The following is a 22,652-nucleotide window of genomic DNA, read 5'->3' as shown; positions in this document are numbered from 1 at the left end:
TCCATTCAGAGATTCCTGCTCTTGCCACACGTCGGAGCAGTTAATGAGGATGCTTTCTTCAAGGTGCCTGTTAGTAACAGGGACGCTTTGACAGGAAGCACCCCTGACATTAGAGGACAAAGCACTCGTGTCATTCAGGCAGAGCCACTTCACCCAGAAGTACAGTGGGCTTAAACATGAACATATCAACCTTCCCTCCCACTAAACAATACATGAGTACTCAGCAGAGTTGTGAGCACAACTTGGCTTTGGGCAGATGCTGGATCTAGGTAGAATGTTGATGTAGGGTCATTCTCCAAGGTTTCCTGCCTAAGATGTTAGCTGACCAGGCTGCGGGGACGCCTGCACTAAAGGCTGTGCTGTCTATACTGGGGAAGAAGTTGAGGGAGGATTGGGAAAAACCAGCTGAAAGAGAGATACTGCCCACCTGAAGCAGTTGCAGTGGCGGGGGGCGGGGGGACACAGAAGGAGAAACTCCAAAGAAACCACAAAAATGCCCCGAAAGAGAAAAAGCTTTAAAAATCCATCAGGCTCCAAGAGTGAGAGACCATCTAATGGTACCAGGCAAGTGAGAACATCTCTTTGGCCTTTTCCTATGCTCCCTGCCTCAAATAGCAGCTTGCAAGTGCAGGAAGAAGGGAGGGAGAGAGGGGAAGCCACCCCCCTTCCTCAGAGGCATGCTGCCCTGCAGCAGGCCCTGTTGGTGGAGAGAAGTCTTCTTCAAGTGAAAACTGAAGTGCTGTTAAGATATTGGACAGATAACTTTCAAAAAGCGTTTACTTTAAAAAGAAAGCAAATGCAGAAATCCTAAGTGTACAACTCGATGAATTTTTGTAAATGTAACTAGCACACAGATCAAGAAATAGAACATTCCAGGACCCTATAAGGCCTCCTTGTGTTCTGTCTCACCTCCTTACCCCCCGCCAAAGAATTACTATAGTTTTGCCCAATTTGATCTTTATGTAAATGAAGTGGATTAATCATTTTTAAAGATTGAATTGAGGCCATATGTGTGACTTAATGAGTGTACCGGGTTGAATAGTGTCCTTCCAAAATTAATGTGCACTGGAACCTCAGAATGTGACCTTATTTGGAAACAGAGTCTTTGCAGATGGAATCAGTTAGGATAAGATCATACTGGGTTAGGCTCCGCCCTAATCCAATGACTGGCGTCTTTATAAGAAGTCCATGTTGAGGACAGAGGCAGAGTTTGGAGTGATGCAGCTACAAGCCAAGGACTGCTGGGGGTTTCTGGCAACCACCAGAAGCTAGGAGAGAGGTGTGAAACAGCTGCTTTCTCCCCCAGAGCCTCCAGAATGAACCAAGCCTGCTCCACCTTTATTTTGGACCTCTGGTCTCCTGAACTGTGAGAAAATAACTTCCTGTGTGTTTTAAGCCAGTAGGTTGTGGTAATTTGCTATAGCAGCCTCAGGAAACTAACAAAATACAACTCTGGGACTTTGTGTTAAGAAAGAGTGGGAAGAAAATTTACCAGACTTGTCTCAGTTTTAAGAGTGGAGGAAGTACTATTTCCATTAAACAGGTTTAAAGTGGGAAATCACTTTTTTGGTTACCCTGCAAGAAGAAGAGCCCTGCATCCTCAGCCTTCCCATTACAGAAGCAAACTGTTGGCTTACTAGAATATCAGAATCTTAAGTGTACAGCAGGGCAATGGAGGTAAAACCTTGCCCAGATTTATTTCATGCACTGTCATTCACTACCAAGCTCTTTTTTTTTTTTTTCCCCCTGAGTCAGACGTCCCCAAGCACATAAATTGCTGGGAGTGGGTTGTGCCGGGAAGTTCTTCAGTGATTCCTGATGGAGCCCTGTCCTTAGACCCACCACAGTTAAGATACCCCCAAGTGATTGCCCTAACTTAGAGTAAGTAGAGCTAATCAGAGTTAAGCGGTCATAAATACAAAACCAAATATTCAGGCTTCTTCTTCTCTCCTGCTAGTAGTCTGTCTTCAGGCCGTGTATGATTTGGTAGATTTGGTAGATTCAGCCCTGTGGACCTCCCCCACACTGTCCTTCTCTTGGGTTTTTAGGGTGCCGGGAGTCTGTGTCCCCAGTCACAGAGCCAGCTGTGTACTGGAAACTGTTTAGGGGAAATTAACATGTAGTAAGTGAAACCAGCCACTTGCAGAAGTGGCCTGCCCTCATTTCATTTTCTGAGGGTAATTATAATTTCATGTTTTAGATTTATCCCTTATCACTATCGTGTATGTTTGATACTTTCCCCATTTCTAATAATTCTTTTTATTGGGCAAATTTTTTTACACTATTAAATCGGCATGATAATATTCAGGTTTCCTTTAGCTTGATATGTAAAGACATTTTAAGTATATATAGATATCCAAAATTTATTATTAATCTCTACATTTTTTTGCTTTTGTTATTGGTCTTACAGATTTTTTTCTACAAAATCACATGGTCATAGCCTGACATTTTTATATGAAAATTGTGCCTTTGGTTGAACTAGAAGGCTTGCTTCCTGTTTTTTGTGCATAATCCTTTATTTTCAGATTCAGTTATGTATGCTCAAAACCAATACTGTTTTTCACTTCTCATTATATGTTATATTTTAAATGGAAAACAATTTTTTTCAAAAGGAGGTCAGGCACTTTCTATGATAGCTAAAGAAAATGTGGTCGAAAATAGCAGTTGAGGGGCGCCTGGGTGGCTCAGTCGATAAGTGTCTGCCTTCGGCTCAGGGCGTGATCCCGGCGTTGTGGGATTGAGTCCCGCATCAGGCTCCTCTGCTGGGAGCCTGCTTCTTCCTCTCCTACTCCCCCTGCTTGTGTTCCCTCTCTCTCTCTGGCTGTCTCTCCCTCTCTGTCAAATAAATAAATAAAATGTAAAAAAAAAGAAAGAAAGAAGGAAGGAAGGAAGAAAAGAAGAAAAGAGCAGTTGATATGGGGGACTACAATGCCCAGAGAAGCAACAAAGCAAGAATCTAATCAAACAGAACTTTGAATATTTGGTTAATTGAGGATCTGCTCAACTGTAACAGAATTAAAGATTGTATTGTTTCTGTGGAGACCTTTGAGAATGAGTTAGAATATCCATTGGGTTGGTGAGATTTCACAGTGAATTAGAAAAAGAACAGAATGATTTATAATAGAAGCCAATCAGGAAACCTAGTCATTCTTCATTTTACTCTATCACCTGGGATTGTTTATCCTTTCTTCTTAGATATTTCCTTTAGGAACATTTATTAACAAAACATGAGGAAATGTTGGGCATTTCAATTATTAAGTAATTATTCAGCAGTTACCAAGCACTGTATTTGTTTAGGTTCCAGTTTTATGAAAGTGAGTAGAACTCAGCCTGGCAGGGGAAGTAAGGGAAAGAAATTCCACTGTGATAAGCCCAGGATAACTTGGGAACACATAGGCTTGGCCCTTCATCCGGACAGAGGTTGGGGCCACAGGCGTAGCACGTTTGAGTTTTGAAAGATGAGGAAGAATTAGGGGAGAGGAGGAAGAAAGCAGGACTGTGCTGGGCTCAGTGAGTCACATGGCCACGGCACGCTGGTGAGGGATGTGGGCTCTCCGGGAGGTGCTAAGTCTTTCGGGCAGTGGAAGCTCAGGCTTCAAACACTACAGAAGCCTTGAATGCCGTATCTGAGTCCAGGCTCTATCTAGGGCAATGTGGATCCCCTGAAGGATTTCACATGTACTCTATTTATGCATCATACATTCCATCTCCTTTTGAAACCAAACATTCTGATGTTTTTGTGACCTTGGATTAGTAATTTCATGCATTCCTCACTCCTCTCAACCCCCGGAATATATAGTTTATCTGTTGAATTCAGATAGTAGTGACAAGGTAGACAGAACTGACTTTTGTCTTGTTCAGTTAATACAAGAGAACGGTTAAGTGTGATAGTTGTGAAGTGAGTAGAAAGATACTTTGAAATGTTTTAGGTTCTTTATGGTCAGTATTTTTGTACATCCTGTAGAAATATGTCATTCCCTCTATATTTACAGGCACTTGTGAAATTTTGGGGGTATGAATTCCTTTTAGGATTTGTGTGGATGTATTCTCATGATTAATTATTATTACTGAAGTAAAGAGGAAATGATATCAGCAGATGTGCGGAGCTTTTATTTGCACTGAATACACTATTCATTTAGACAAAAAGATCATTTCTCAATTCAAATCGGAATATTCTAATTTAAGGCCTAAATCAGTTGTGTCATAATCTCTATGGAAACAAAGCTTTCTACTGTGTAGTAGTTGCATAAGGAACTCATTTCCCCCTTGTAGATACACAAATTGTAGATGCAGATGCTTCTTTTTCCATTTTCTCTCAAGAACTCTCTTAAAACAGAAGAGACTTTAGCCAATGACATTTGTTTATATGTTTTATAAAATTTAAAATATTGGTTCAAATTTTCTGCTTACATGCATTCTTATAAAATTGCTGGAATTTAGCAATCACTGATAAGCTGCTTTCTTTTCCTAGTTGAATTCTGACTCAGAGGGTTAAATTATCGTGCTCGGGTTTTAGCGGATTAGCATCACCTGGTGTGCAAGGCTCCCTCTGGTTGGGTTGCCTCCTTATTTCTTCTTGATCTTCAGGCATTTATATATCATGGGTGTGAATCCTTTGTTGGTCATATGTTTTGCAAATACCTTCTCCCATTCTGTGGCTGACCTTTTCATTCCTTACTAGGGTCTTTTGATGAACAGGAGTTCTTAATTTTAAAATCTAATTTTCAGTCTTTTCCTTTTTATGTTTAAGAAATCCTTGCCTACCTCCCGAGGTTCCTCCTTTTTTTGTGGTTTAGTGATCTTCATCTCATTCTCCACTCCCTTTCCCTCCCTGCCAAATAATCATAATCATTCTAATGTGTTTAATGTGTATGTTATTTCATTTGTGTGTGTTGTTGTAAAATATGTATTATTGTTATGTGCTTATATATTTTTAATTTTTGTAGGTGGTATTGTATTACAGATCTCATTATGTTTCTTTTTTCACTTAGCATCAGTGTTTAAGATTCATCATATTACTGGGGCACCTGGGTGGCTCAGTGGGTTAAGCATCTGCCTTCGCTCATGTCATGATCCCAAGGGTCCTGGGATCAAGCCCTGCGTTGGGGTTCTGCTCAGTGCAGAGCCTGCTTGCCTCTCCCCCTCCCTCTGCTTGTGCTCTCTCTTGCATGCTTAAATAAATAAATAAAATCTTTTTTTTTTAAAGATTCATCATATTACTGTGCCCCAGTTAGATATAGTCATATTGCCTGCAGCTCTGCTACTACACATAACCCCTTACAGATCTTTGTTAATAGACCCCAAATTCTCACTTCTGGGTTATTGGGTGTGCAGTGCAGGCATTTTTGGTTTAAACTCAGTAATCGGTTCCTGAACATCACATGCTCTAGTGAAAATTTCAACTGGGAGCCATTACTTTTTTAAATGGAAAAATTTTACAGTTTACTGTAAGTCGACTCAAAACCCTGAACCTGTTTTCTAAAGCATAACTGAAATTTACTAAAGCCCTATATGTAAATAACATTCTAGCTTGTTAGGATGTAAAATGCTTAAAACATCACTTTCCAATAGCCAGATGTGGTTATTGACAAATGGTTGCACATGCAGTGTGTCTCTTCTGCTCTGGGCTCAGACCTACTTTGCTGTGACTTGGCTAAACACACCAAGAAGGGCGGAATCGTTGGTAAATAGGGGACCCGTTATGGTGCCTCCCTCAGGAAAATGGGGAAGAAGATTGAAATGAGCCAGCATGTACACTTGCTACTTCTGTGGCAAAATCAAGATGAAAAGATGAGCGGTGGGGATCTGGCACTGTTTTTCCTGCTTGAAAATGGTAGCAGGTGGTGCCTGGACCAGTAACACCACTTCTGCCGTCACAGTGAAGTCCGCCATCGGACGACTGAAGGCGTTGAAAGACCAGTGGAAGCTCCGCTGTTTGAAACATTGCTAGGCTATAATAAATGGGTTAGTTTATGTAACAAAATTACTTCGGCTTGTTAAATTTATGACTTAGATGTTCCAATCTGCGTTGCATTGATTTTGCCTTCTCAAAAGACTTTAAAAAATTAAAAAAAATTAAAATTAATTAAAATTAAATTAATTAAAATTAATTAAAATTAAAAATTAAAAATCCTTATTTTTTTATGGGGCTAGGGGAGGAAACAAGTGGTTGCTTTGAATGTGCTAATAAGAACAATTTGCCTGGGGGCGCTTGGGTGGCACAGCGGTTAAGCGTCTGCCTTTGGCTCAGGGCGTGATCCCGGCCTTATGGGATCCGGCCCCACATCAGGCTCCTCTGCTATGAGCCTGCTTCTTCCTCTCCCACTCCCCCTGCTTGTGTTCCCTCTCTCGCTGGCTGTCTCTATCTCTGTCAAATAAATAAATAAAATCTTTAAAAACAACAACAACAACAACAACAAAACAGTTTGCCTGACTTCCTGTAACTTCCAGAGGAAGGCAGTGGCCCCGTGGAGGATGGTGCTGGGACACCATCTCTGCACCAGCAGCTTTGGGAGCTGCGCATCCCCTTTGACCTCCATGCTTTTCAAAATGCTTATGCAGTTATGACTACTTGGTGTTCTAACAAGTGTATTTGGATTGTAATTTGAGACTTCCTGCACATCATTTTGTTAAAAATGTATTAGACTTCTATTTTCTAGTTCTGTTCATGAGGAGCTTGGAAATCAACACTCTGTCCTAATGATAAGTAAAAAGCTGAAGAGACTGAAAAATCAACAACTCTTAAATCCATAAGGGAAGACACAGTACCTCCAAGATGGGAGAGCCAGGCGAATGCGGGGACCCACTACTTACCAGAGACTCAGGGCAGAAGCCATTCAGGAGTGCTGCCGTAGGAAGCCTGAACTGTCATCGGCCATTGCCGGAGGCTCACTGCAGATAACTCTGAGAGAATTAGAATGTTCTGAGGGACTGTGGTAGGAGGCGGCCCACAGTATTGTGATGTTTGCCTCCAGGAGCTTGATAAGATTTGCACAGTAAATATCAGAAAGAAAATATGCTGTCTGCAAGAAACTCACTTTAAATGTAAAGACACATAGGGGCGCCTGGTTGGTTAAGTGTCGGACTCTTGATAATGGCTCAGGTCACAATCTTAGGGTCCTGGGATCCAGCGCCCCTGTCAGCTCCGTGGTCAGCCAGGAGTCTGCTTGTCTCCCTCTCTCTCTGCCCCTCCCCCCTGCTTGTGCCCACAGACGCTCATACTCTGTCTCTCTCTAAAATAAACCTTAAAAAAAAAAAGACATCTACATTAAAAGTAAATGGTTAAAGACGTACTGTGCTAGCACTAATTAAAATGAGTGTAGCTAGATTAGTTTCAGACAGAGTAGACTTCAAAGTGAGGGAAGTTATCAGGGATACAGAAGGACACCACATGATGATGAAGAGGTCAGCTCTCAAAGAAGACATAACAGTCCTTTATGTGTATGCACCCAACAACAGCATCAAGCTGCATGAGACAAAACCCAACAGAACTGCAGGGAGACATAGGTGAGTTCACTATCATGGTAGGGACCTCAGCACCTTTCAGAAATGGACCTATCCAGCAGGTAGAAAGCCAATAGGACATAATGGAACTCCCACACCAATCAACAGGATATAATTGACATCTATAGACTACTTCATGTAATGGTAAAGTACACATTTTCCCCCCTCAAGCTCCTATAGAACATTCACTAAGACCACATTCTGGGTCATAACACTTTAACAAATTTGAAAAAATAGAAATCATACAATGTCTGCTCTTAGACCACAGTGGAAGTAAACTAGAAATCAATAACAGAAAGATAACTGGAAAATCCCCAAATATGTGGAGATTAAACAACACACTTCTAAATAATAGATGGGACAAAGAAGAAATTTCAAAAGACATTTTAAAATACTTTGAAGTAAATGAAAATTAAACACAACTTACCGAGATTTGTGAGATATAGCAAAAGCAGTGCTTAGAATGCATAATTTAAAAAGATCGATCTAAAATTAGTAATCTGAGTTACCACCTTAGGAAACTCGGGGTGGGGGGGGGGAAGGAGAGCAAATTTAATCCAAAGTAAGCAGAAGAAAAGAAATAATAAGAATTAAAGCAGAATTTAGTGAAATTGAAAACAGGAAATCAGTACAGAAAAATTAATGAAACCAAAAGCTGGTTCTTTGAATGGATCAATAAAATCAATAAGCCTCCACCCAGGCTAGCTAAAAAAGAGAGCAGATACAAATTCTTAATATCAGAAATGAAAGAAGGAAATTCATTACAGATTCCATGGGAGTTAAAAGGTTAATATTTTAAAAAATTCTGTGCCCACAAATTTGATAACCTAGATGAAATGGACCAATTCCTTGAAAGTCACAAACTGTGAAAACTCACACAAGAGCTTGATGATCTCAATAGGCCTGTATCTATTGAAGAAATTAAGCCAGTAATTAATAATCTTCCAAAACAAAGTACCAGGCCTATATGGCTTCACCAGTGAATTCTACCAAACATTTAAGGAAGAAATTATATTAACTCTACAGTCTTTCAGAAGGTAGAAGCAGAGGGAATACCTCCTGACTCACTCTGTGAAGCCAGCATTACCTTAATACGAAAACCAGATAAAGACATTACAAGAAAAGAAAACTACAGATCTCTCCCATGAACATAGATGTAAAAATTCCCAATAAGGTACTAGTAAATCAAATTTAAAAAGAATAAAAATAATTATATGCCACACCAAGTGGGCTTTATGCCAAGTAAGCAAGGCTGGTGTTTCAGCATTAGAAAATCTGTTAATGTAGTGTGTTACATCAACAGCCTAAAAAAGACAAATCACATGATTGTGTCAGTAAATGCAGAAAAAGCATTTGACAGAATCCAAAACCCATTCATGATAAAAACTCTCAGTAAACTAATAGAAGGGAACTTCCTCAACTTGGTAAAGAATATCTACAAAAAGCCTGCAGCTAACATCATACTTAATGATGAGAAACTTGAAGCTTTCTTGCCAAGTTCAGATGTATGGCAGTAATGTGTCCCCTCTTAGCACTCCTTTTCAACACCATACTGGAAATTCCTGCTAATGCAATGAGACAAGAAAAGGAAATAAAATGTATACAGTTGGGAAGGAAGACCTTAAACTGTTTTTGTTTACAGATGACATCATTTTTGTAGAAAATCTAAAATAATTGACAGAGAAACTAACAATTGACAGAATTCATAAGTGCTTATAGCAACGTTGCAGTATACAAGGTTAATATATAAAAGTTATTGCTTGGGGTGCCCGGGTGGCTCAGTCAGTTGAGCATCTGCCTTCGGCTCAGGTCATGATCCCAGCGTCCTGGGATCAAGCTCTGCTTCAGGCTCCCGGGAGCCTGCTTCTCACTCTCCTCCCTGCTTGTGTTCTCTCTCACAAGTTCTGTTTCTCTCTCTTTCTCAAAAAAATAAAATCTTTTTTTAAAAAAACTCCTTGCTTTCCTATATATGAACAATGAGCAACTAGAATTTGAAATTAAGAGCACAATATTGGGAGTGCCTGGATGGCTCAGTCAGCAGAGCATGTGACTCTTGATCTCAAGGTTGTGAGTTCAAGCCCCATGTAGAGTATGGAGCCTACTTAAAAAAAGATTTAAAAACACAGTATCATTTACATTAGTACCCCAAAAAAGAAAATATTTATTAGCATAAATCTAATAAAGTGTGTACATAATCTACATGAAGAAAACCACAAAACTGATGGACAACATCAAAGAAGAACTAAATAAATGGAGAGATATTCCGTATTTGTGGATATGAAGACTCAATATTGTGAAGATGTCAGTTCTTTCCAACTTGATATATGGATTCAAGGCAATCCCAGTCAGAATCCCAGCAAGTTACTTTATGAATATTAATACACTGATTCTAACTTACATGGAGAGGCAAAAGACCCAGAATAGCCAGCATAGTTTCAAAGGAGACATACAAAACTTTATGTCTGACAGTTCCCAACTTCAAGACGTACTGTAAAGTTACAGTAATTGAGACATTGGGGTATTGGTAAAAGACAAATAGATCAATGGAATAGAAAAGAGCCCAGAAATAGAGAGCCCATGTAAATATAGTCACCTGATCTTTGGCAAAGAAGCAAAGGCAGTACAATGGAGCAAAATTAGTCTCTTCAACATATGGTGCTGGAACAACTGGTCGTCCACATGCAAAATAATGAATTTAGTTACGGACCTTAATGCTCTTCACAAAAACCAGCTCAAAGTGAATTGTAGACCTAAAAGTAGAATGCAAAACTGTGAAACTTCTAGAGAATAACAGGAGAAAACCTAGATGACCTTGGGTGTCATGATGCCTTTTTAGATAGAACACCAACAAACAGATATAACATCCATAAAAGAAACAGGGGCGCCTGGATGGCTCAGTAGGTTTAGCATCTGCCTTCAGCTTGGGTCATGATCCCAGGGTCCTGGGATCAAGCCCCGCATCAGGCTCCCTGCTCAGCGGGGAGTCTGCTTCGCCCTCTCCTCCCCATTTGTGCTCTATCTCTGTCTCTCTTACTATCTCTGTCTCTCTCAAAGTCTTTAAAAAAATAATTGATAAGATGAACTTCATTAAAATTAAAATCTTCTGCTCTGTGAAAGACAATGTCAAGATCATTAAAAGATAAGCCAGAGACTGGGAGAAAATATTTGCAAAAGATCTGATAAATGACTGTTGCTCAGAATATACATATTAAAAATAAGAAAACAAGCCTGTTAGAAAATGGGTTAGAGGCGCCTGGGTTGCTCAGTCAGTTGAGCCTCTACCTTCGGCTCAGGTTATGTTCTCAGGGTCCTGGGATTGAGCCCCATGGTGGACTCCCTGCTCAGCGGGGAGACTGCTTCTCTCTCTCTTCCTCTGCTGCTCTGCCTGCTTGTGCTCTCTCTCCCCCTCTCTGTCAAATAAATAAATAAAATCTTTAAAAAAAAAATGGGCTAAAGACTTCAATGGCTATCTCACCAAAAAAGATCTACAGATGGCAAAGATGTTCCACATCATATGTCATCAAGGAAATGCAAAATAAAACAAGATACCACTACTTATCTATTTAGATGGCCAATATCTGGAGCACTGACAACCACATGCTCGTGAGCATGGAACAACAGGAACTCCCCTGAAGTGCAGGGGGAATACGAAACGGTATGACCATTTTGGAAGACATTTTGGTAATTTCTTACAAAACTAAACATGCTGTATCATACAAGCTAGCCATTTCCCTCTTTGGTATTTGCCCAAAACAGTTGAAAAACTTGTATCTGCACAAAAACCTACAGAAGGATGTTATAGCAGTTTCATTCATAATTTCCCAAACTTAGAAGCCAAGATGTCCTTTAGTAGGTGAATGGATAAACGGATACAGCCGGACAGTGGAATATTACGCAGCACCAAAGAGAAATGAACTAAGTATTAAGCCACGGAAGATGTGGAGGAACCTTAAATGCATTTACTAAGTGGAAGAAGCCAGTATGAAAAGGCTCCGTACTTGGATGATTCCAACTATAGGGCAGTCTGGAAAAAAGCAAAACTGTGGAGACAATAAAAAGTTAAGTGGTTACCAGGGTGGGAAGAGATGATCAGACAGAACACGGAGGATTTTTAGGACAGTGAAAATACTCCATATGATGTTGTAATGATGGATACATATCCTTATACATTTGTTTAAGTCCACAGCGTGTACAGCGCCAAGAGTGAAGCCTAAGGTAAAATACGGATTTGGGATGATTATGATGTGTCTCTGTGGGTTCATCTTTGGTAAAAAGTGTACCGTTCTGGTGAGCGATGATGATTGGGAGGGCTATCCATGTATGAGGGCAAGGTGTATAAGGGAAGTCTCTGTACCTGCTTTTTAGTTTTGATATAACCCTAAATCTGCTCTGAAAAAAATAGTCTTAAAAATGTATTTAGTATGGAGGATGTAAATATACATTTTTCGTGTATAAATACCAGATAACTTCTGGTCAAGATTTTGCCTTAAAACCCTTGGGAAGCAGCGGCCCTGGGAGAATACATCATCCGAGGAGTTCTCTGGCCTGGGCTGTTGCTGCTACTTGCAGCAAAGGGGGAGCAGTTGTTGTCCAAAGCTTGGGGTCAGGGCTCCAGCCCCCATCCATAATCTTTGGCTCCAAGCCCTCATCTGCCTCAGGGCTTCTTCATACTCTCCGTTGGTGGTGTTCGTACCTCTGCTGTGTACTTCCCCTTTCTACCCTGGGCTTTCTACTCTCAAACCCAACTTCAGTTTTTCTTGGGACATAAGAAATAACTTCTTTCTTGATTTTTCAGAGCTGGTTATTTGAAATTTAGAATTAGACATAATTAGTAGTGAAAGAATTCCAAAAAGAAGCTTTAAAGGAATCCGTGTTATTTATGAAAAACATTGAAGGTCAGTGAGAATACTTGGGCAGCCCTCGTAAAACAGGCTCATAAAACAGATGGTTTCAGCAGTAGGACCTCAGGTTGTGGGCTGCTTTCCGAGGGTCTGATGGTTTAACACAAGAAGGAGGTTGGGATGAGCCATTTGACCCTAGCAGACCCTCTCAAATAACAACAGTCAGTCTGGAAACCCACTTTCTGCCAAAACCTATGCGTGGAGGCTCCACACCAGGTAGGAATTTCCTTGTTGCTCTAGAACTAAAGCAGGGGCGCTGTGAACGCTGTGCTGCCCGTTCCACGAGTGATGATGGCTGCACAATACGGCGCCCTTAACCACAGGCCGGGTGCCCTGCAGAGCAGCGAATCTTGACAATCTGTATTCTCTAGGCCACACTCAGCGAAGTGAGGAAACTTGCCTAAAGACACACAGGTTTTCAGGGGAGAAGGGTCAGAGTTTAAACCCCCATTGATCCAATCTCAGGATTCCTGGTTGTGGGAACTGTGTGGGTGATTCTGGATCATTTATTCTATCGTGTGAGTTGTCATTCTTTGTGTAGTCCCTTTTGATATCATTGAGGTTCATTAGCTAACCCGGTGCAGCCTGGGCTGGCGTTCACGGTCAGGATGCTAGCAGCGGGCAGTTGGTAGGCAGGCAGCTGGAGAATCCCCTGAACAAGGCTCCCTGCTGTCCGAGGGTGCCGTGTGTGACCTCAGCATGGGCAGTTGCCTGGAATAGACTTCTCCCAGAGAGAGGCAGGGTGCTCATTTGTTAGTTTATAGCTAGGAATAGTTCTTTTCAGTATCCAGATCATCTGTACCTGCTGGATTCAGTTTTTTCCTGGAGGGAGCTGAGTAAATGGCACTGAGTTCTCACCCTCTGGCCCCCCTCTCCTGGCAGCCTGCAGACCCTCATTCTGATGGGACAGGACTTCGTGATCAGTTGCCTGTTTTTTCGAGGGGCTGGTGAGAGGGAGGTTCTGGTTCTGTCATGCCTCAGATTGCCGCAGTTGGGATTTGAGGATTCTTAAATTTCAGTGACACATTTAAAGAAAGGCTTAGGGTTGGGTTATCCTGCAATGAGCTATTCTCATTTTTTATGGATCAATTTTCTTGTCACCTTTAGAGGCAGTCTTCTTTCAGGGTTTCAGGAAAACCTTTATTTGTCCTTTGTACCAAATACATTAATATGATATTTAAGAACTAGGTCCTATTTTTTACAGATGATATCTCAAGGTATCATGAAGTTAATGTTTCTTATTAGTGATTACCTTTGTGCTCTGAAAGAAATAGCTCCTTGGAAAAATATAGTTTTCAAAATGCCTTAACGTGTATGTGTAAGAAAAAAAAAGTGTGTATTATGCATGTGTATAAAGTTGTAGTTTTTATAGCAAAAGCTTCTTGGAAAATCTTTTCTGTAGATACTTTAGACTTTATTGGGCATTTGCTCACAGTCAGGCATTATGTTAAACTCTTTAAATAGTGCATTTAATCCAGACACCATTTTCTGCTCAACACTATGGGTTTGAGGGGGAAAAGGACCTGAACAGTTTCACCCAAGCATGGACTTTATTTTGGCATTCAGTTGGGAAAACATATAACAGTCTCCTTATAAATATGTGTTATTTGAATTGACTGAAGGGACAGTTGGGAGAAGGTAAGGAGAGAAAAAAGAGATGTGGACACTGGGAATGGATGTGGAATTTGGCCTGCTCGGAGAAGGACCTGGGAGAGCCTAGGAGCTTTGCCTCGGGGTAGATCTTGGTGCCATCTTGTGGGTGGATCTGGAAAGAGCCAAGCCGACCCACACCAGCTTCTACAAGGATGCCTTGCAGAACCCCAAATTTCCATACAACACCTAAATAAAACTGTAAGTCAGATATCAGAACTCTGGTCTAGGAACCAGTAGATTTGATTATGTCCTGTCCATCAGCAAGTCCTGATCACCCTGCGTCCAAAATGCCCCAAAGCCATCTGCTCGTCTCCATGGCAACTGCTGGGCCACAGGGCTATCCTCTCTCACTTGGACTGCTATGGAAGCTTCCTCACTGGTCTCCTTGCCTCTCCTGTCACTGTCCCACTGTCCATTCCCTAGCGGGGATCCATTTAAAATATAAAGGGAATCTATTTAAAGGGATCAATTCAAAAAGTAAAAATTAGATCCTATCACTTTGTTATGTAAAACTCTTCAGTGGCTTTGATGAAATTTTAGGATAAAACTCAAGTTTCTTGTCCTGGCTTAGAAGGCTCTCCATCTTACAGCTCCTGTCCAACCATGACCTCATCTCCTGCCCTCTCCCCCTTCCTTTCCTCGAATGCTCCCCATTCCTATCATAGGTCCCATGCAACCCTGTTCCCTCTGCCTGGGGCTCCTTCTTCCATTCCTTGCATGGCTGCCTTCTTCCCATTCAGATCTCATCTCAACATTGCTGCCTCAGAGAGGCCTTCCTGGACGCTGATTTAAAATAGCACCCCAGTTAGTCTCCATCACATCTCCCCCTGTTAGGTAGAGATGCTGTCTTGTTCTCTATTGGGTGTTGAATGCCTAGGAAACCAGTTAGCATATCATGGGTGTCCAACAAAGATTTGTCAATGCTGTTTTCCAGGTTCTCGGTCTTATTTCCACTAAATATAGGTGAGGGTCAGGTGATTTTAGGCCTTTCCCAGTGGAGCATAAAAAGACCACAGGAATTCAGTCCTGCTGAATTGGGTCTTATTCTCATCATTGTCCTTTACCAACTGTTTAACCACACTGCTCTGAGCTTCAGTTTCTTCAATAAACTGGAGTTAATGAGTTTACCTTATTCATAGGGGAAGAACTAAATTGGATTTACATATGATTGGAAGCAGAGTACTTAGCACATAATAGGCACCTCCTCTCTCTATTAAAACTACATCATGTTGTCATTGTGTTCATTTTTCCCTCCTGCAACTCCAGAACAGGGTTAGGCACTTCTCTGCACTCTTAGTACCTAGCTCTGTGCTTGGCTTAAAGGATAGAGTAGTAAGTGGTCCACAGATGTCTGGATTAATTTTGACTCTTCCCACCCAGGAACTAGTGTCTCCTGACTTGTCTAAGCTGTGTCCCTTTGACCAAGTTACCACTCTGTCTGGAGAGAAAGATAAGAAGGATGTACAGGGAAAACCTGGAGGGATAGTAGGGCTTAGGACAAAATCTAATTTATGACTTTGCTATAGTTCCTAGGTTTGTATTCAATTATTGTAAATTGATCCCAGCATAACTTTGTTTCTAATAAAGGTGATGTCAGAAAAAGAATAGACCACATGATTCTTTTGTGGTTCCTAGAGCTTAGACTTTCGTAAGAGTCCTTCCTTCCTTTATGTTCCTTCATGAAATAAAGTATATATAAAAACATTCCGGAAGCTGGAAGTGCTGTATCACAAATACACGTGTATGTAGAAACTAGTGTGTGTGATTTCTGGTTAAATGAATGATTCAATAGCTGTTGAGTAAACATTAATTCAGAAGTATTTCTTAAATGCCCACCGTGTGCCAGGGACTGTTGTGGATGTTGGAAAGACAACAGTGAACAAAGCAGATAAATCCCTGTCTTCATAGAACTTACATTCTTAGTGGGAGAGACAGACAATAAAGAAGATAAATAGTAAAATAGAGTTTAGCAAATGATGACTGAGAGCTACAGAGAAAAAAACAAAGCAGGCAAGGGATAGGGTTGGTTTGGGGGAACAGAAATTTTAGGCAGATTAGGATTCTGTATCTCTTTTCTCTCCCACCCCCACCCATGATCAAGATTCATTACCCTGGTTTGGCCTTCTCGTGTCACTTGTAAGTGTTAGGTCAGTTCGGCAAACAACAGAAATCTGATATGTGGTTTCTCCAAGTTTCAATAATAATTTATTTCATGTTTCTGTCAGCCATATTTACAAATATTACTTTATTAAAATACAAGGAGACTTTTTACAATCTCTTTAACAGTAAGTATTAATAAATACATATCTACAAATCCAGAAGACTAAACTCATCAACTTGTGTAATTACCAATATCCATGAACACAGTGTTGTTTCTGTATTGTCAAAAGATAGCAGTTGCTTTTGAAGCTGAAAGATTAAATCAAAGCTGTGATATTAAACTTAGCTTGAAGGGGACTATTCTTTTTAAATATTAACGTGCTCAACAAATTATTAAGAGGGCCGTGACCTTGAAGCATTAGGTCAGTTTGATTCTGATTTTCATACACAAAGAAAGGAAGAATGCAAGAATTCTATAGTTCTGATCCCCTTTTCCAGAGCAGTTTGGAAGTTGTTTACTCTTTGAGGGCCCACTGCTGACGTCCGCTCACTGAGTAATGTCATCAGATTTCCTGGTGGTGGTTATTTTGGGGGGGCAGTGGTAAGTAGTTGTCCGGCTCTGTTGGGACACTGCTCGACAGAGGTCCTGAGAGCCGGATATACCCCGTAGACAGGATGTAAGGTTAAAATGCAGTCTAGTTAAGTAAATAAAGTAAGTGTTTGGTGGTAAAATAGAACTGCTGAAACATTAATGTTTTAAAATGATAACGTTAAGATTATACTGAGGTAAAATTAATAATTTTTAAAAAAATCTATGGCTGCTTTTATTTCTTAAAATTAATGCAGTGGTGAGTTATTTTTGTAAGTTGAGATCAAAAGTTATACTGTCCTTTGTGAAAGTCACCCACTTTTGGTGTGGGCTGTGTGCTCAGAGTTGTTTTCCTGAGAGGGATAAAGCTTTGTCCTGGGCCATTCATACTTTTATCTTGTCCCTCAATTTGTAGTCAACACTATATATACATATGTGCGTGTGTGCGTGTGCGCACGTGCGCGTGTGTATACACACGTATATGTTTTTTTAAACATGCTAGTCTTTATCATTTTTAAATTTTATTAATTATTACACTTTATTTTTTTCCTTTTGTTTTCCTTAAGTTTGTACTATTGACTTTCTCAAACTTAATGACTTGAAAGCTTGGTAAATGTACTTAATTCTTGTTCGGTGACAAAAGGATTTAAGGCTATGGATCTTGCCTCTGAGTAAAATTTAGCAGTATTCCGTAAGTTTCATTACATGATACTCTCATTTTTATTACTTTCCAGGTAATCTGTAGGTATAGTTTGCATTTCCCTGACCCAGCAATTACAAGTTAATATTTAAAAAATATTTAGGGCAGTGGTGTTTGTGGATTTTGTAATTTTGCTTAAGCTCATGTTTTTAATTTCTGGTTTGATGGCATTATGGTTGAAGAATAAAAATGGTACTATTTTTACTTTTAGCAATGTGTTTTAAGGTTTTCTCTGTGACCTAGTATATGTTTTTTATACAGTTATAAATATTTCTTTTTCTCCTTTGAGACTTTTTTATCTACTCGACCCTTCAGAGCCGGTTTCATAAGTATCCTCCGTCAGAGGCTACCGCTCCGCCCTCGTGTGAGGGTCGCGGGTACTCCTCGCTGTGCCTTACCTTGGGCCGTAGCAGTGGGCTTCCTGCTCAGGACTCTTCTGCTTTCTCCTGCGGAACTGTCTCCCCTGCTATAGAAAATGAGCGAAATGATTTTCATTCTCTTTCTTTCTCCTGTCATTTTCTTCCTTCTCTTTTTCCTGAGTAGGTCCCCTGCATTCTCCAAGCAGTTGGTCTGGATCCTTCCTTGTGTTTTTTTTCATTCATTCTGTTAAACTTTGTAAAAACTGACAGAAAACTCTTTGTTCAGATTGGTCTCTCTCAGTGCCTCTTGCTTTCCTTCTGAGTGCGCTGTGAGCGTATGATTGTATAGACCAGCCCTCTCGTTGGAGACCCTCCTGGCCTCCTTGGATCATCTCCAGACTGCTGGCTTTGGCATCAGCTGCACCCTCGCTACGAGGCTGGCCTGCAGCTACACAGCGCAGGGGTGGATGGTGCTGGGGGAGGTCTGTTCTCCTCAGCCTCCCACCCTGTCACAGAGTCCTCCTCAGTCTTAGGTCTGGAATAGTAGCGGCCCTCATTCTTCTTATGCCTTCTGAGAGATGAAATTGTTACAGAGCAGATCAGAAACTAAGCTGGTGTCCCGTAGTTGGTAGACTTCGGCTTCTAGCAGTGAGAAATAAACTGGACTCCCCCCATCACTGAGCACTCTTTGTTCCGTGCATTTACTGTGGGATAGTTCGCTACTTGAGGGGAGGTGCGGGAGGTGGGCAGTCAGGTAGGAAATATCTTGTGGGAAAACATATAGATCTAGGTCTTCCGCTGCAGATTTTTTTTGCCATGGAATCATACCACCACCCAGAGGCCTGGGCATCCCTTCAGTACATACAGCCTTTCTGGGAAAATGGCAGAAACGTGTCTCCTCCTCTGGGTAGCAGCTCAGTGCCAGCATCCATCACTCAGGGCTGTGTTTCAGCCCCATATTCTTCCTCCCTTGGGCTCCTGTATGCAGTACACAGACGGCCCAAACCTTCCAGTGGCCTTGGGTTTGCAGTGAAGTCCCAGCTGCCACTTGCTGACTTTGTGGCCTTAAACAAGGTACCTGGAACCTCAGTTTTCTAACCGTCAACCTTACTGTGTTGCTCTAGAGATTGAACAAGATAACCTGTGTTCAGCAATTAGCATAATGCCCAGTATACGCTAAGCCCCTCCATTGGTGCTATGATTATTATTACTCATTGGCATTTGGTTATGACATTGTATTTATCTGTGTCATTTAGTGCTAAGTTCTCAAATAGATAAGCAATTACTGGTAAACACTGTGCTCCTCTGTAAAATGAAAGTGTTAACACTTCTCAGCGGGGTTTCTTTGGCTCTCATGTTGCATGATTCTAACTGGGAGATTTCATTATGCATGTGCCATTCTTGATGTAAGATTTCATTGTCCATCAGGAGAAAGATAGAAGGAATCAATGTTCATTCAGTGTCTAATTTTCGGGGGCCCTTTATATTGTAAACTCATTTGATCTTTGTAACAAATGAGAAAATTAAGCCTGAGGAAGGTTGAGTAAGTCACTTAAAGTCACACACAGCTGGGAAAAGCAGAGCTAGGGTCAGATTCATTTGATTTCTCCCTCCCTGCTCTGCACCTTTTCGGAGGGTTATAAGGAGATCCCTGGGATTCTATGTAATAAACATTTAATTTATGTAGTTTTTCTCTGGAGTAAAAATCTCACTTTTATCTGTGGCACTGATTAGAGAGAGAAATTTTGAAGTGAGCTTATCTTTAAAAAAATTTTTTTTAAGCATACCTTTTTCTTACAGGTAGCAGTAGCTGATGTGCAGTTTGGCCCCATGAGATTTCATCCAGATCAACTCCAGGTAATAATAAACCATGCTGTAATTTTTACATGTTGATTTTCTTTAAAGAGGGGGAGGGAGAGGGCCTAACAGTGAAAACAGTTTTCTATTTTAGATAATAGTACTGGATCAACGTTAGATTCCTGAAGCTGATAATAGTACTCTAGTTATAGAAGAGAATGTACTTTTCTTGGACACACACGTATGCACCCTACTTTGAAAGGTTCCGCGTTAAAGAAAAGAACGTGCATAATCATGGGGAGGGGGAGAGCGGAGGAGGCAAAAATCTTAACAATCAATGAAAATAGAAGAAGGGTCCACTAGCGTTCATCGCACTTACGGCTTTTCTGTAGGTTTGAAATTTTCCAGAATAAAAAAGCAAAAGAATGGTCTTTTCTGTGTTGCTGAATCAGCCCTATCAGAAAATATTTAAATGATCAAATCCCAAATATTAGGCAACATAAGCTATTGAAATTGAGCTCTGAAGTTTTTTGATGCTTCCTGCACAAAAACCATGTCTCCTGTGAGGACTGGCAGAAGTGTGCACTCTTAGTTCTTTGCATTTGTGGTGGTTGTGCACTTGGGTAAACTTAGAGGAGCGAAGCCTTGGGTGACAGGGTCTCCGTCAGCTTTGCAGTCTTTCTCACAGGCTGCCCGCCTCCATCTGACCACCGTTCCCTTCATGACTCCATCTGGGTCTAAAGGGACGGAACAGTGAGCTGCTGACCCAGACCTGGCCGGGGGCCTGGCTGGAGAGGGCAGAGGCAGCAGATGCAAGCCTCACCTGATGTGGGCTAGGCAGGGGGACGGCAAGACGTCCTCCTAGGCAGAGGCACAGGGGCCACCCCTTGGGCCTAGTGCTGTGCCTATGTCACTGAACTGACAATTTTCTGTATTTTGTCATTTGCTATCAATCAGAACTTTATTGATTTTTATTGAAATGCAGTGGGTACCCATAGTATTCTATTGGTTTCAGGTGTGCAACAGTCATTCAACGTTTATATCCATTAGGAAGTGACCATCACTATAACTGTAGCTACCATGTGTCACCATATAATGTTGTTATATATTGTTAACTATGTTCCCCATGCCATACATTGTATCCCTGGGTCATATATATATATATATTTTTTTTTTAAAGATTTTATTTATTTATTTGACAGAGATAGAGACAGCCAGCGAGAGAGGGAACACAAGCAGGGAGTGGGAGAGGAAGAAGCAGGCTCATAGCAGAGGAGCCTGATGTGGGGCTTCGATCCCATAACGCCGGGATCACGCCCTGAGCCGAAGGCAGACGCTTAACCACTGTGCCACCCAGGCGCCCCTGGGTCATATATATTTTATGACTGGAAGTTTACCCTATTTATTTATTTGAGAGCAGGGAGGAGGGGGTTGGAGGGAGGGCATGGGGGAGGGAGATAGAGAATCTTAAGCAGGCTCCAGGCCCATTGCTGGCCATGGAGCCCGACACGGGGCTTGATCTCACAACCTGGAGATCATGTCCTGAGCCAAAATCCAGAGTTGGACTCTTAACCAACTGAGCTACCCAGGCGCCCCTGGAAGTTTACCTTTTAATCCCTTTCCCCTAACACAAATAAATGATTTAACTTACTTACATGTGGAATCTAAAAAAACAAACCACCACTAATAACAAAAAGCAGAAGCAGACTTGAGAACAATCTGGTGGTTTCCAGAGGGAGGGAGGTTGAGGAATTACCTAGCCAGTTATGAGGTATTATATTTTGGTCTAGTTGAAATCTCTCATCGAAGTAATTTTTTTTTTAACTTGGAGGAATTACATAAAATCTTGAGTCAAAGCGTTTAAATACATTATTTCAAGTTTTAAGTATTCGGGGTGTCTGGGTGGCTCAGTTGGTTAAGCGTCTGCCTTTGGCTCAGGTAATGATCCCGGATCCTGGGATCGAGTCCCTGCATCAGGCTCCCTGCTCAGCGAGGAGTCTGCTGCTCCCTCTCCCGCTGCTTCTACCCCCCACTCGTGCTCCCACTCTATCTCTCTCTCTCAAATAAATAAATAAAATCTTTAAAAAAAAAAAAGCGTTAAGTATTCTAAAAGTTTGACTAAAATAGTTTTAGTTTTTGCGATCTAACAACTTGTCTAGTTAACTTGCTGTTAACTAAAATAAGTTTTTGTGTCGTAATTGAATTCGTTTCAAGGTGAAATGCTTAATCAAGCTTTTGTTGAGTTCTGCCAGTGGGCTTATTAGCAAAAGAATAGGTATATGACCCATACACTCAGACTACCAGACAAGAGCAGATAAAATAGCACTAATTTCAGGGAGCTGAGTGGTAATGTCCCGAGTTAGGTGTGGGAGGATTTCTGTCAACAGATTGTTATGTTCACATCTGTGTACTTGCCTTGAAAACAGTTAGGAGTTTTCTGTGGCATGTTAAGAAATGACCATTCTAACAACTTTTTTTTAAAAAAAAGTCTTTGCACTTTTTTGATTCAGGTACTTTTAGTGTTTACCAAAGAAGATAACCAGTGTAATGGATTCTGCAGGGCATGTGAAAAAGCAGGGTTTAAGTGCACAGTTACCAAGGAGGCTCAGGCTGTTCTTGCCTGTTTCCTGGACAAACATCATGACATCATCATCATTGACCACAGAAACCCCCGGCAGCTGGACGCGGAGGCGCTGTGCAGGTGAGCCTGGGACGCGGGCCTAAGTGCCCCACTGGCACGTGTGACAGTAAGAACAGCCCAGAAATACATCAAGTTAAATTCACTGTCTTCTAAGTTGCCTTCCATACATGTAAAATAAGTAAGATATTAGGACATCATTATTTCTAGGACTGATCTTCTTCCTCTGTTTTGTTTTACTTTGCTTTGCTTAAAACAGTATAGGGGCGCCTGGGTAGCGCAGTCGTTAAGCATCTACCTTCGGCTCAGGGCGTGATCCCGGCGTTCCGTTCCAGGATCGAGTCCCACATCAGGCTCCTCCGCTGGGAGCCTGCTTCTTCCTCTCCCACTCCCCTGCTGTGTTCCCTCTCTC

General features: G+C 41.3%; 1 protein-coding gene and 1 pseudogene across 2 annotated transcripts in view; both read left to right on the top strand.

Moving 5' to 3' along the window:
- PDE8A (phosphodiesterase 8A) overlaps positions 1-22,652 on the top strand; it is a 169,472-nt gene that overhangs the window by 52,272 nt on the left and 94,548 nt on the right. For both annotated transcript variants that reach the window (XM_034667834.1, XM_034667833.1), the window contains exons 2-3: positions 19,606-19,662; positions 22,113-22,303. In XM_034667834.1, coding sequence (XP_034523725.1) covers positions 19,636-19,662; positions 22,113-22,303 — 218 coding nt within the window. In that variant the 5' untranslated portion in view covers positions 19,606-19,635. The remainder of the gene's footprint in view (positions 1-19,605; positions 19,663-22,112; positions 22,304-22,652) is intronic.
- LOC100481095 lies at positions 5,182-6,048 on the top strand (annotated as a pseudogene).

The sequence above is a fragment of the Ailuropoda melanoleuca genome, chromosome 9, assembly GCF_002007445.2.
Source record: "Ailuropoda melanoleuca isolate Jingjing chromosome 9, ASM200744v2, whole genome shotgun sequence".
NCBI lineage: Eukaryota > Metazoa > Chordata > Mammalia > Carnivora > Ursidae > Ailuropoda > Ailuropoda melanoleuca.
Note: the sequence above shows the minus strand (reverse complement) of the source record. Positions and strands in the feature narration are given on the sequence as shown.